This window comes from Stomoxys calcitrans, chromosome 3 (assembly GCF_963082655.1).
Source record: "Stomoxys calcitrans chromosome 3, idStoCalc2.1, whole genome shotgun sequence".
Lineage (NCBI taxonomy): Eukaryota > Metazoa > Arthropoda > Insecta > Diptera > Muscidae > Stomoxys > Stomoxys calcitrans.
In genome coordinates, this window is record NC_081554.1 from 15,125,384 (window position 1) to 15,140,763 (window position 15,380).

Below are 15,380 nucleotides of genomic sequence, written 5' to 3' on the forward strand. Positions count from 1 at the left end.
GTGTATGTTTGTGTATATACAACAGATATTCGAATTTAAATTTAAAAAAAAAAAAACTAAAAAAATAATAAATCGTATCGTATAAAATATTTGGCAATTTACTGCAACAGGGGTTTGCCGCCAGTGCTCAATCGATGTGCAATTAAAGTAAATAAAAGTGTCCAAATATACAGTAAACATATGGTGGTGGCGCTTATTTTTTTATCAGTCGATTTATCGCATTCAAAGGTTTATTCATACATTTTCTTGCTTAAGGAAATAAAAATAATTTTTTTTTTTTTGTTTTTTTTTATTAAGCACTGCGCCTTTAAGGAAGTCTTAACTAGAGTGGGACAAAGAAGGAAAATTAAATAACATTAAAATATTCGAGTTTTTATTGGTGATACAGCAAACACTTAAAGAGTTTTATATTGGGTTGCCCAAAAAGTAATTGCTGATTTTTTAAAAGAAAGTAGATGCATTTTTAATAAAACTTAGGATGAACTTAATCAAATATACTTTTTTTACACTTTTTTTCTAAAGCAAGCTAAAAGTAACAGCTGATAACTGACAGAAGAAAGAATGCAATTACAGAGTCACAAGCTGTGAAAAAATTTGTCAACTATACGACTATATGAAAAAATCCGCAATTACTTTTTGGGCAACCCAATACAATAAAATAAAAAAAAATAATTATTAGTTAAACTAAATGTACTACAAAAATTCAGTACAATAAAAAAATTTACTTCACATTTTTTTGTTGTACTGAATGAATGAACCAATTTTTACTCTAAAGGAAGTATAACACTAAGGCACATTTTCTCTTAGGCACATTTTCTCCGAACCCACTAAGGCTGTTTAGAGTTATAATTTATGGATAGACTAATAGATGTATGCGGCGAAAAGCAATGATCAGGGAATTGTCTTAGATGTTTCTAAAGAAATTGCGAAGGAATTGAGTGACAAAATTAAAGTGATTTAGTTAAAAATTATTTAGAATATTCGATAGTATTCGATTACTTTTTTATTATTTTTGACATTTCTGAACAGCTGATATTGATAATTAAAACGTTCAAGAGGGTTTTCCACTTTTTGTTTTTCGCAAGTGATGCACTGTGGGATAGAATTGAAAAAAAAGCTAGGAAAAAATTTGGTCAAACTTGACCGGGCTGCCAAACTTCATATGTGGTGCGACTTGAGGTCTACATTCCATTCCGGTCTCAAGGATTTTCGATTTTATATTTTTTTCCAATTTTGGCCTAGATAGACATTTTATTCTGCGATTTACGAATACATTTGGGGTTCGATTTTATTTTGATGCAATATTTGGATTGGTTATAAAATTTAAAACGACTTTGCCGGTAAAAATGTCCAAAATCCGATTATCCAAGTTCCAAAGGTAAACAATTGATTTTTTTTAAAGTTGTTTAAATACCTTTTTTTTTTTTTTTGTAAAAACGACATGTTGAAGATGTGTTTTAAGTAAAATTTAACATATGCCAAATTAAACGGCTGTTATATGTACTACATAATAGTAAATTTTTTATCAACAAATCGGAAAAACTGTTTCGAGTTCTCAAAACTCAAAGCCCAACCTCACTTTTGGGTTTATTTTTATACCCTCCACCATAGGATGGGACTATACTAATTTCGTCATTCTGTTTGTAACACCTCGAAATATGCGTTTAAGGCCCCATAAAGTATATATATTCTTGATCGTCGTGACATTTTAAGTCGAACTAGCCATGTCCGTCCGTCCGTCTGTCTGTCGAAAGCACGCCAACTTTCGAAGGAGTAAAGCTAGCCGCTTGAAATTTTGCGCAATTACTTTTTATTAGTGTAGGTCGGTTGGGATTGTAAATGGGCTATATAGGTCCACGTTTTGATATAGCTGCCATATAAACCGATATGGGATCTTGACTTCTTGAGGCGCTAGAGAACAATTCTTATCCGATTTGGCTGACATTTTGCATGAGGTGTTTTATTATGACTTCCAACAACTGTGCTAAGAATAGTTCAAATCGGTCCATAACCTGATATATTGGGTTGCCCAAAAAGTAATTGTCGGTAATATAGTAGTAACATAGTTGGCGTTGACAAATTTTTTCAACGGCTTGTGAGTCTGTAATTGCATTCTTTCTTCTGTCAGTTATCAGCTGTTACTTTTAGCTTGCTTTAGAAAAAAAGTGCGCGAAATTTTGTTTACATTTGTTTGTTTGGCGTCAATTTTAATATGGGTACCACATGTATTGAAAGAAATTCATTTAACAAACCGAATCAACGCTTGTGATATGCACCTTAAACGCAATGAATTCGATCCGTTTTTTAAAACGAATCATAACTGGAGATGAATAATGGATTGTTTACAACAACGTTAGTCGAAAACGATCATGGTCCAAGCATGGTGAACCAGCTCAAACCACTTCAAAGGCTGATATCCACCAAAAGAAGGTTATGCTGTCTGTTTGGTGGGATTGGAAGGGTGTGGTATATTTTGAGCTGCTTCCAAGGAACCAAACGATTAATTCGGATGTTTACTGTCAACAATTGGACAAATTGAATACAGCCATCAAGGAGAAGCGACCAGAATGGGTCAATCGTAAAGGTGTCATATTCCACCAGGACAACGCTAGACCGCACACATCTTTGGTCACTCGCCAAAAACTGAGTGAGCTTGGCTGGGAACTTTTGATGCATCCACCATATAGCCCTGATCTTGCACCATCGGACTACCATTTATGTCGATCTTTGCCGAACTCCTTAAATGGTAAAACTTTCGGCAATGATGAGGCTATAAAATCGCACTTGGTTCAGTTTTTTGCAGATAAAGGCCAGAAATTCTATGAGCGTGGAATACTAAATTTGCCAGGAAAATGGCAGAAGGTTATCGAACAAAATGGCAATTATATATTTGATTAAAGTTCATTCTAAGTTTTATTAAAAATGCATTTACTTTCTTTTAAAAAATCCGCAATTACTTTTTAGGCAACCCATTAGCTTCCATATAAACCGATCTGGGGTCTTGAATTCTTGCGCCACTAGAGGGCCCAATATTATACGATTTAGCTGAAATTTTGTACAACGGCTTCTCTTATGACCTTTAACATACGTGTCGAAAGTGGCATGAATCGGTTTATAGCCTAATGCAGCTCCCCTATAAACCGATCTCCCTATTTTACTTCTTCAGTCCCTAAAGTGCGCAATTCTTACAAGATTTGGCTGAAATTTTACACAATGACTTCTACTATGGTCTCCAATATTCAGTTCAATTATGGTCCGAAATGAACCATAACTTGATATTGTTCCAATAACAAGCAATTCTTTTGTTTTTTCCTTTGTTCCCCTAAAAAGAGATACCGTGGGAAGAGCTCGACAAATGCGATCCATGGTGGAGGGTATATAAGATTCGGCCCGGCCGAACTTAGCACGCTTTTACTTGTTCATTTGTACATTTTAGTCTTTAATAAAATCTCTCTAAACCAACAACAAATTCTACCATTTCTCTAACGGTAGATTTTTTACTAGCTTTTTTTCGATTCTATACCACTGTGTGACGTTAAGCTCTATTGGGGTATGCTGATAATACGTAGACGCGATTTTGATTTTTTTTTAATTCAGCATGGAACACTTGAAGACAAACTAGACAATATCTTTAGAGTTGTACTTTTAAGTAACCTTTTAAAATCTATGGCTTATGCTTATCTTTAGATATAAGGGAAACAAAAATGACTTTATAAGTCTCTTTGAACGGCTTCTTCACTATTCAAATCTTAAATGATCATAATGTACATGAGATGTTCTGTGGGGATCATCATAATCCGGATTGTGCACACTTATTATTTCCTCATAGATTTGATGGGGCATATCGGTGGGTGAGTGTTCATAGGTTATATGTATGGCCTTGTTGCATTTCTGCAATGAGTTGGCATTCAAAGGCTTACAATTGCATTCGGAGCATAGACCATGTAAGGGCACCTCATAGCCACCACCACCACCACCAACGATTTCATCATTATGGTGATGATCATGCAAATTAGTATAGTTTAAGGCGTGAGAACAGGAATCAGCTTGGTGTTGCTGTTGTTGTTGCTGCTGGGATGGCATTTGCCTAACCACATCAAATCTCTGCGAAGGATTGGGCAGCGGTGGCCTTTTACGCACACATGAAAAATTTTTGTAATACGACAAATGAAACATCTTCTGGCAGTAGATCCACATGTATAGCAACAGAAAGAGGAATGCTATACCCAAGGGCAGCATAAAGACTATGATGAGGGCTTCGGCTCTTTGATTGCGTTTGAACTCCCATTGATCACCGTTGCTGTAGACCACATAGCTGGAGGCATTGAGTGCTTTTTCGGGACTCGCAGTGATACCTTCACCCAAGACTCCTGATGAGACTGTCGTTTGTGGATTTTGGGAGGCTTCCGGTGGTTTCTCTGCTGGTATGCATTGCAAACCATTGACATTGATTTTCGATATGAACTTATCATACTGCAGCAGACGAAACTTTTCCGGAAAATTGTGGGCAAACTCATGCAACCACAAACAGTCCCAGGGGTTTTGATCACACTTTAGCCTTAGGTGCGAAGTCAACCAAAAGGGCAGGTCCCTGTCGACCTCGGCCAGAGCTTGCAAACGATTTTCCCTCAAATCCACAAAGTGGCCATTGGGCAGTCGCTGCATGAGCCCATACAAAGACAGCGTACGCAAATGGTTACCCCTTAACGACAGCCGTTCCAACGATGTCACATTCACTAGCCACTCAAAATCGAAATGATCCAAACGATTGTTGCCCAAATCCAATTCTTTCAAATTGTTTTCGTGCGCCACAAAACGCTTCAGTGTGTTGCCATTCAAAGTGATTGATTTAACGGTTGAGTGAATATCGCGAAGTGTGAATGCTTCGAGAGCGCAATTCATCAGCGTCAGATTGGCAAGCGTGCGGGGATTGCTAACCTCGACAGCATCACTGTCGAGCACCGTGTCGGCCACATACAGGGTTTGCAGTGTCTCAGGTAAATGTTGGAAAATCTCTGACGTCATCTGCCTTAGGGCCACCAAGTGTATGGTGATGGCCGCTGTATACTCAAAAAGATCGCCGGATTTCAACATCAGCACTGGTTCATTGACAATGCGTAAGTGTTCCAAAGAGCGCAGCGAACGAAAAGCCTTAGGCTGCACCACACGAAGGGAATTGCTTTGCAATTCCAAAACCCTCAAATGGGGATAGGCACTTTGGAAGCTTTCATCGTCGATGGAGGCAATCTCATTGAACTGCAGCTGCAGATATTCCAAGTCTAGGATATCTACTCCCTCACATTTCAAAGGGGTCAGCGAATCGATGTGATAGTGTTGCAAAGAGACTTTGGTGACGTTGGCACAGATCGGTAAAAATTCCAAACCGTACGTGTGTGTGTTCAGAGGCGTTTGGCAGCCATCCAGCATTACAGACTGTATGCCCATGAAACGGCGTCGTAGCGAAAAATATGTGCTTGAATGTATGAGTGCGGCTGGTTCATGATGATGCTGTAGATCCTCAACACCACCTTCATTTTCAACAGCATTTAATTGAAAATCCAATTCTTGATCATTATCAGCCTCACCAAGACTTTTCATAGACTCTCCCCCCTCTTCCATGCTACCATTTGAGGTGCAATCGATTTGCATGGCTATGCCATTGGAAAATTCCAAATTTTGAAATATCTCCGCCCGAACATTACAAACATCCTCGTGTGTCCAGCAGGATTCACTCGACTGCACATTGTTTACCAAGCTGCCGAAAATTGCCGTTACAACCACAAGTTTCAGCAACAACAAATCATTGAACTTAAAATTTTTTCTCATTACGAAAATCGTTATTTTTAAATATTTTTTTTGTATTTTTGGAAAATTTGCATTTTTTTGTTTGCGAATCGAGGGTGGTTTTGTTAAGACCCGCCGCGTTCGTTCGCTTTGATTTCGTTTATACAACTGGCAAAAATAAAGAGCAGAATTTCCCTCACCAGCATGCTTATCATGCTCATCATGTTCTCTCAGAAAATGATTCAGGCAGCCGACAACTTTTGAGGTTTATAGCTGGCCGCCTAGTCATTTTTTCTTCACAGTCTTCACGCTGTTATTGAATTGGCGGTGCTTCCAAAATATGCACTCATTTGATTATCCATTGGGGCCCATGACGTTGGCCGTTGGCGACTCTCTCTCGCTCTCTCCCACTCCCCATAATTGGGTTTTCTTGGGCGATAATTTTCAATCAGTATTCTGTAGTTCACTACTAATTGCTACCGCTGTAGTATGTCGAACACCTTCCAACAACTTACCTACCCGCAGTGAAACAAATGAAATTGTTGTTCATTTTTTTGTTGGCCCACAACAGCGTTGCGTTAGTCCCCTCCTTGGAATGGTTGGCTTGTGTTTGATGGGTCATCGCCGTAGGTCTACTCATGGATAATTCTGAGAGCCCATTATGTCTGTCAGATGTATACAACACCTCTGTCGACCGATGGCTGAATACGAAAGCTGCTGCTGACAAAAAAAAAAAAAAATAAATAAATAAATGTTTTTTTTTTATTACAAATATAAAAAACATACGCAGATGGAAGATGTGAGTATGCACATTAGGTCGTAGCATAATAAAACTGTGCAAAAAATTTAAATATTATTAATAGAGTGTAGGACAAAATTATTGCCATACTGAAATTTTTCGAATAACACCTCATATACAAGAAAAAAGATTTATGGGTCGATTATGGATTACAACTCAACTGCAATTGCGTTGCCATGCTGGTAAACCTTTATATAAAAATTAGTAAAACATTGGAAATTTTTTTCAAGTGCAGTCAATATCAGTGCTTCGAACATTCAGCTACTAAGTAAATTATAAAAAGTAAGAGCGTGCTAAGTTCGGTCAGGGCGAATCTTATATACCCTCCACCATGGATCGCATTTGTCAAGTTCTATGCGCTGTATCTCTATTGGCTCAAGCAGTCAAGATCCAAGATCGGTTTATATGACAGCTATACCAGGTTATGAACCGATTTAAATCATACTTAGCATAGTTGTTGGAAGTGATACCAAAATAGTACGAGCAAAATTTCAGTCAAATCGGACGAGAATTGCGCCCTCTAGGGGCTCAAGAAGTCAAGACCCAAGATCAGTTTATATGGCAGCTATATCAAACCATGGACCAATTTGAACCATATTTAGCGCAGTTGTTGCAAGTGATACCAAAACACCACGTGCAAAATTTCAGTCAAATCGGACGAGAACTGCGCCCTCGTCCGATCGGTTTATATGGGAGCTATATCAAAACATGGACCGATTTGGCCTTTTTACCATCCCAATCGACCTACACTAATAAAAAGTATTTGTGCAAAATTTCAAGCGGCTGGCTACACTCTTTCGAAAGTTAGCGTGCTTTCAACAGACAGGCGGACGGACAGACGGAAGGACATGGCTAGATCGACTTATAATGGCATGACGATCAAGAGGTGGTGGAGGTGGAGGGTATAAAAAACAAGTTAAAAGACGATAAGTTCGGCAGGGCCGAACTTTGGACACCCACCACTTCGGGTATATACGTAAACCACCTTCCGTCAAAATTTAGTGAAAAATGCATACCTTATGCCCCATAGCAGCTATATCGAAATATGTTCCGATTTGGACCAAATACTAATAAGTATTTGGTCAATTGTGTATAACAAAATATAGATATTTTTTGTAGCTATATCTAAAAATAAACCGATCTGAACCATATACGACACTGGTGTCGAAAAGCCTAACATAAGTCACTGCGTCAAACTTCAACGAAATCGGACAATAAATGCGTCTTTTATGGACTCAAAACCTTAAACGGAGAGACCGGTCTATATGGCAGTTATATCCAAATCTGGACAGATCTGAGCCAAATTGAAGAATAATGTCGAAGGGCCTAACACAACTCACTATCCAAAATTTCTGCGCCATCGGACTATAAATAGATATAGCTGCCATAAAGACCGATCTCCCGATAAGGGGTCTAATGCCCATAAATGCTTAATTTTTTATTCGATTTCGCTGAAATTTGAAACATGATTAAATTTAGGCCTCCCGACATCTGAAACAAATATGTTTCAAATCGGACTATATTCAGATATAGCTGCCCTATAGACCGATCTCCCTATAAAGGGTCTGAAGACAATTAAAGCTTTATTTATTACCCGACTTCGCTGAAATTTGAAACAGTGAGTTATCTTAAGCCTACCGATACCTCACCTAAATATTGTATAGAACGGACAATATTTGGATATAGCTGCCATATAGACCGATCTCCCGATAAAGGGTCTTAAGCCCCTAAAAGCTTTATTTATTCCCCAATTTCGCGGAAATTTGAAACAGTGAGTTATCTTAAGCCTCCCGACAACTCATCTAAATATGGTATAGATCGGACTATATTTGGATATAGCTGCCATATAGACCGATCTCCCTATAAAGGGTTTGAAGACCATTAAAGCTTTATTTATTACCCGACTTCGCTGAAATTTGAAACAGTGAGTTATCTTAAGCCTACCGATACCGCACCTAAATATGGTACAGAACGGACTATATTTGGATAGGGCTGTCCTATAGACCGAACTCCCTATAAAGGGTCTAAAGACCATAAAAGCTTTATTTAATACCCGATTTCGCTGAAAATTGAAACAGTGAGTTATCTTAAGCCTCCTGACAACTCATCTAAATATGGTATAGATCGGACTATATTTGGATATAGCTGCCATATAGACCGATCTCCCTATAAAGGGTCTGAAGCCCATAAAAGCTTTATTTATTACCCGATTTCGCTGAAAATTGAAACAGTGAGTTATCTTAAGCCTCCTGACAACTCATCTAAATATGGTATAGATCGGACTATATTTGGATATAGCTGCCATATAGACCGATTTCCCGATAAAGGGTCTGAAGCTCATAAAAACTTATGTATTATCCAATTTCGCTGAAATTTGAAACAGTGAGTAGTTTTGGGCCTCTCAACATCAGACCCAAATATGGTTCAGCTCGTACTATATTTAGATATAGCTGTTATATAGACCGATCTGCCGATAAGGGGTTTGAAGCTCATAAAAGTTTTATTTTCTAACCGATTTCGCTGAAATTTGAAATAGTGAGTGGTTTTAAGCCTCCCGACATCTGTCCTAAATATGGGTCAGATCAGACCATATAGATATAGCTGTCATATAGACAGATCTTACAATTTAGGGTCTTAATCCCTATTGTCTGAAAATGTTACTTGTATATGCGTTTTCAGGGTCTGAATAAAATATTATCGAGACGAGCCCCAGGTGTTATAATAACATGGATGATTATTATATCCTTGTTTAATTTGGTCCACATCGGTTCATGTTTTGTTAAGCGTGCCACATAGAAAGAACTCTCGATGTAAAGTCTTGGCCCTATAGAAAGCGCGTTTATTATCTGATTTCGTTGAAATTTGATGCAGTGACTTATGGTAGGCTTTTTGACATCCGTGTCCTATATGGTTCAGATCGGTTTATATTTGGATATAACTGCTAAAAAGACCAATATTTTGTTCTACAAAATTGAGCAGTGACTTATATATATTAGACCACTCAATGTCCGTGCCGAATGAAGGCTGGTACAATGTTTATTTTTAACAGTTGAAAACTAATTTTTTTTGGATTTTTGCGCAAAGTTGTTGCATCTCAATAATTATATGTCTGCGAAATAGGAAGCAAATAATTTTCAATACAGACTAATGTACCTACGCACATTCAATGCAAGCATTTATTCTCTTTGTAGTGTTGTTATGTTTTGTTTATTAATTTGCTAAGGAAGCCCTGCTCTTCTATGACTACCCCTTGGCTGCTGTTGGCTGTATTTTTGGCTAAAATAGATAAATCTCATGAAACTATAAAAAACCAACAAACCAATTTGAAAAAAACCTAATGCTAAACAAAATTATTGTATACAGTATATTTGTTTATCATCACTATATTGCCAGTTTTAATAGTAGAGGGATGAGTTTTCAATGAACTAAGGACCAGATGAACCAATTTTCAGTAAAATCAAACATGGGTTTAGTCTTTAAGTAAAACAAACTTGTATTGAAAGAGAATTTCTCAAAAATAAAAAAAAAATATTTGGTAAGAGATAAGGAGCATTAAAAAATAAACCTTTGCCTGAAGTCATGATTTTGCCATTGTTTACATGTGATACAATTTGGTCTCTAAATTGGGGAACAGAGGACAGGTTCAGGTTAAATCCTGCCGGAGATATCAGCCCACCTTTAGTTGGTACTTATGTTTTTCATGGTCAATTGTATCGAAAGCTTCCATAGGTCAAAGCAGGTGGACTGTTATGTGACATAGTTTTACCTAATTGAAATTTCGGCTAATATTTGCAAAGCAGTCCTCCTTCTATGCAAATTACGAAATCAGCACATTAAAATTCTTCATAAATTTTGATGGCTTTTTGCCCATGTTTGATTTTTTGACTCAGTTCCCTGATCTAAATATGAGTAGGATCAGAGCGACGAACCCCATTAGGGTCGTTTATAAGTTCTGCTACTTTCGCCGTATGCTGGGCCTCACCTGGAGAATTAGAATGGTTGGTATACAGCGAGAGGCTGCTGCATTAATGAAGCTTCGAAATTTCTGTTCAGTTACACGTTCATCGCAGCTGATGTACTCTCTGAAGGCTTTCCAATCGGCATTTTTATGCCCACCACCGTAGGATAGGGGGTATATTAATTTAGTCATTCCGTTTGCAACACATCGGAATATCAATTTCTGACGCAACAAAGTATATATATTTCGGATCGTCGTAAAATTCTAAGACGATTTAACGATGTCCGTGTGTCTGTTCGTCCGTCTGTTGTAATCACTCTACAGCCTTCAAAAATTGAGATATTGAGCTAAAATTTGGCACAGAAAAAAAGCTTTAGTTATTAGCCGATTTCGCTGAAATTTGCAACAATAGGTTATTTTGAGCCTCCCGATATCTGACCCAAGTATGGTTCGGATCGGTCCATATTTAGATATAGCTGCCATATAGACCGATCTGACGATAAAGGGTCTGAAGCCCATAAAAGCTTTATTTATTATCCGATTGCACTGAAATTTAAAACAATGAGTTATTTTGAGCCTCCCGTTACCTGACCCAAGTATGGTTCGGATCGGACTATATTAAGATCTAGCTGCCATATAGACCGATCTCCCGATAAGGGGTTTGAAGACCATAAAAGCTTTATTTATTACCCGATTTCGCTGAAATTTGCAACAGTGAGTGTTTTTAAGCCTCCCAACATCTGACCTAAGTATGGATTAGATCGGTCCATATTTAGATATAGCTACTATATAGACCGATTAAGGGTCCGGAGCCCATAACAGCTTTATTTATTATCCGATTTCAATGAAATTTTAAACAATGAGTTATATTGAGTCTCCCGACATCTGACCCAAATATGGTTCAGATCGAACTATATTTAGATATAGCTGCCATATAGACCGATCTCCCGATAAGGGGTCTGAAGACCATAAAAGCTTTATTGTTTAACCGATTTCGCTGAAATTTGAAACAGTGAGTAGTTTTAAGCCCCTCAACATCCAACCTAAATATAGTACAGATCGGACTATATTTAGATATAGCTGCCATATAGACCGATCTCCAGATAAAGGGTCTGAAGACCGAAAAAGCTTTATTGTTTAACCGATTTCGCTGAAATTTGAAAAAGTGAGTAGTTTCACGCCTCCCAACATCCCCAATATGGTTAAAATCGAAATATATTTAGATATAGCTGCCATATTGACCGATCTACCGATAAAGGGTCTGAAGCTGTTAATGATAGTTCCTCCCTTTTATGATCTCATGTAGTCATTATTAAATAAATGATTTCATTTTTCATCAACCTCTCTTGGTTTTATCCTAATGCTAGTACTAAGTTAAAATCGAATTGAATTAAACCATGAATTACAAAACTATCGTGAATTAACTGACCGTTTTAATGTAATAGATTAATGTTTTTATTGTAATTGATTAAAGGAAGAATGTATCGTATAAACCGCTATGGTTACAATTAGATGGCAATACCATTTCTTCTTCCTTTTCTTATGAGCTGATAAAGGGTCTGAAGCCCATAAAAGCTTTATTTTTTTCCGATTTCGCTGAAATTTAAAACAGTGAGCAGTTTTAGGCCACCCGCCATCGGACCCAAATATGGTAAAGATCGGACTGTATTTTGAAATAGCTGTCATATAGACCGATATACCGGTTAAGGGTCTGAAACTCATAAAAGCCTTATTTATTACCCGATTTTGTTGAAATTTTAAATTGAACAAAATTCAACAGTGACTTATATTTATTAGACCACTCAATGTCCGTGCCGAATTTGGGTGCATAAGTTATCCAATTTTTACCAGATTGTCTCGAAAGGGGAGTTAACATTAACACCTGAGGTGGTGGGTATTCAAAGTTCGACCCCGCCGAACTTAATGCCTTTTTACTTGTTTTGATTGATATACGTGCGGCCCCATCTGTTGTGAAGTCAGATGATCGGTCAGTGGAGATCATTTAGGAGAGGTGGTGTGATCCCATTCAAGTGATGGGTTTCCAGGTGTTGGGGCATCATTTTAAAAAATTGTTTGTCTGTTTATAAATATGGCAAACTTAATTAAATTAACTTGATGGACACTATCGATTTCAACGTAATTAACATGCCATGTTGAACCTTATCGAAATGCGAGCATACTAATTCTATTGAATTTCTTAAGGTATTGCGATGAAATGGAGTAATGACAACTGCATTAGGCTCTTTTTTTAATTTCTTGACTACTCCAAGGACACCACAACATTGTACAATCTAGGGGTCTACACACAGCTCATCTTGGACCTCAAAAAGGACAATATACTCATCGAGCACCAATAAAAAAATTTTAAAAAAGCGCCGCCCAAGCGTCGCCCAACTATAGTTGCGTTGTCAGGTGATAAAACCATGAAATAGAAATTAGTACAAAATTGGAAATTTTTCTCAGTTTCATTCAATAACTGTATTTTGAACGTTCCGCTTCTGAGTAAATTGTAAATATATATGGAATTCAAAACAAAAATGGATATTTCTATAACAAATTTGCAACTCAAGTTTAGTTGATCGACCCATTAGACTTTTTGTGTACGCATTGCAGTCCCAACCTTTTAATACATGTAGCAGTTGATGCATCGTCTGACGGCATGAGCGCTATGGTTTAGATTGTCTTCCCGAACAACAGCAAGAAGGCAAGTTGAAAAGAATGCACTGCGAGTAATCTTCACAATACAAATATTCTACAAAATGCTATTTAGTAGATTTACCCTTCATATTGATCATAAGCCTTTGCTGGTAATATTCGATGGAAGGCAAGGCATTTCGGTATACACACGTATTTGGACGTGTTCACCTCCTTGGTAAGAAGAGGAGCTCTACCTAAATCTCCTTCCGATATATGGGTCATGGCAACCGGATGAAAACGCAACTCTACGTCGAGCTTGTGCTCTACCAGCGATTTGGGTCCAAACCGCAACCACTACACTGCTCCCCACTGGGCCCTCACCATTGTCAGGCTGGAAGTTCCAGCTCCGGACGCTTGTGGTACCAGATTAAAGTCTCAGGTCGGACTTTATAGCCGTAAAAGTCTACTACCAGTTGAATCCCAAATAGTTCACCTGTTCACCTAGGAAAAGGGAATCGTTCTAAACCGACCTATAACCAGCATACAGGAGTACGCACTGAAACAACATACACCAGGACGATAGACGCAAACACAAACAAGACACGGCTGCACTCACGGGCTACGCCACATACATCGGCTCAAACATACGACTCACAATAAACGCACCCTCACGGATAACCGAACACAACCACAAAGGCAACGGAAATCAACAATGGAAAAACCTTGTAATGTATAACTAGCGTTTATACACTAAGTCGCGTTCGCCTCCTAAGAAATACTTCCCGGGCAAAGGTGGTCAACCTTGCAACAGTCGTCTCGTCTTCAAGGGTCCTAATGAAATCCCACACCGCCTCGCTAATCCCCATCGCGCCTAAATCTCCAATTCGTAAGTCACCGGACCAGTGTCGCTGTTCGTCCATTTGGTTCTCCACCTATCATCAAGAGGCTTCAAAACAAGCCCTTTGAACCGGCTAATATCCCTATGCGCCAGCTCAGAAGCAGTGAGCCAATCCTCACGAACAAAAGGAATTTCCTATCTTCTTTCGCCCAAGGACAATCACAGCAATTCCGTGCCACACAGACGCTCCATAAATTGCGCAAGCAATAAATAGACCACCTTATATGGCCGTAAAATGCGACTACAAAAAGACCAATTACTTGTCAGAACATACTGGCCACTACAGCCATCTTCTCCTTCACCCAATCCAAATGGACCAGGAAACCCATTCTCTCTGAAACAGTAACTCCCAGACATCTGACGAGCGCTACGTTCCTAATGCCAGCTCCGCCATATCGAATCGTGGGTGGACGATTCCGCGACAAGTTGCCCTTGAACAACATTGTCACGGTTTTGTCCTCCGCAACGCATGCACGAATGGAGCGATGGCCAGCTCACCTCGAGTTACCAGGTTGAGCAAGTCATCCGCATATACACTGATTCTAAAGGGCTAGGCGTCACAACAGACCTTCATAAAGGTTCATATATATATGGAGCACAGATGGACCCCTCAGAGCAGCCGCGCTAAATCCTTCCAAACCGCATTGCTTGCACCAACTACGCATGCTCTTCTATCACACAGGTAACTTAGCCAGAGAGAAAGTTCGCGTCTAATCTCGTGAGTACACTACTCCATAAAAGGTAGTCAAACCCGCCTTTGAAATCGACAAATATACCAAGGTCATATTTGGCGTTCGACACGCTCACACAGCTCTGCACATGGAGCCAGGCAACCGCAGTGCTCTTTTCGCGAAAGCCGAACTGGTACGGAGAAGTACCCTTTTCGTAGCCCTCCCTAAATCTTGTCACCATTATCCTCTCTAATACTTTTAAACTGGTAGGACACGGGTAGGACTGATGCCCCGAAACGGTCTTGAATTGGATCTCAGAAGGACTACGACACGTACACATTTCCACTGACGAGGGAAATAGCCTACGTCCACACGATCAGGTATAGCCTTCCAGATGCTTTTACACATCTGTCCAATAATACTAACCGCGCCAGATGACCTTCCGCTTCCAAGCCGGCAGACACTGTTCACTATCTCGACCCTTTCCAGACTTGGAGGAGGCACGATCATCTCCGCACTGTAGTGCAACCGGAAACGGCACTATTCTATGAACAGTAATGTCCTATAGGGTTAATGACTGACTCGAAGACATCAAAAACATTGATCCCGACGTTATACGTTCACGAGTTTTGA

The 15,380-nt window shown here is 38.9% G+C and overlaps 1 protein-coding gene across 1 annotated transcript; it reads right to left on the reverse strand.

The window, feature by feature from the left end:
- Positions 1-3,736: 3,736 nt before the first annotated feature.
- LOC106081122 (uncharacterized) lies at positions 3,737-5,937 on the reverse strand. The gene has a single exon (XM_013242868.2). It carries the CDS (start codon positions 5,824-5,826, stop codon positions 3,739-3,741), a length of 2,088 nt encoding a protein of 695 aa, XP_013098322.2. The 5' UTR covers positions 5,827-5,937; the 3' UTR covers positions 3,737-3,738.
- Between the last annotated feature and the right edge of the window lie 9,443 nt (positions 5,938-15,380).

Excerpts from the sequence above, each read along its gene's own strand:
- LOC106081122 (XM_013242868.2), bottom strand. The coding sequence starts at position 5,826 with ATGAGAAAAAATTTTAAGTTCAATGATTTGTTGTTGCTGAAACTTGTG.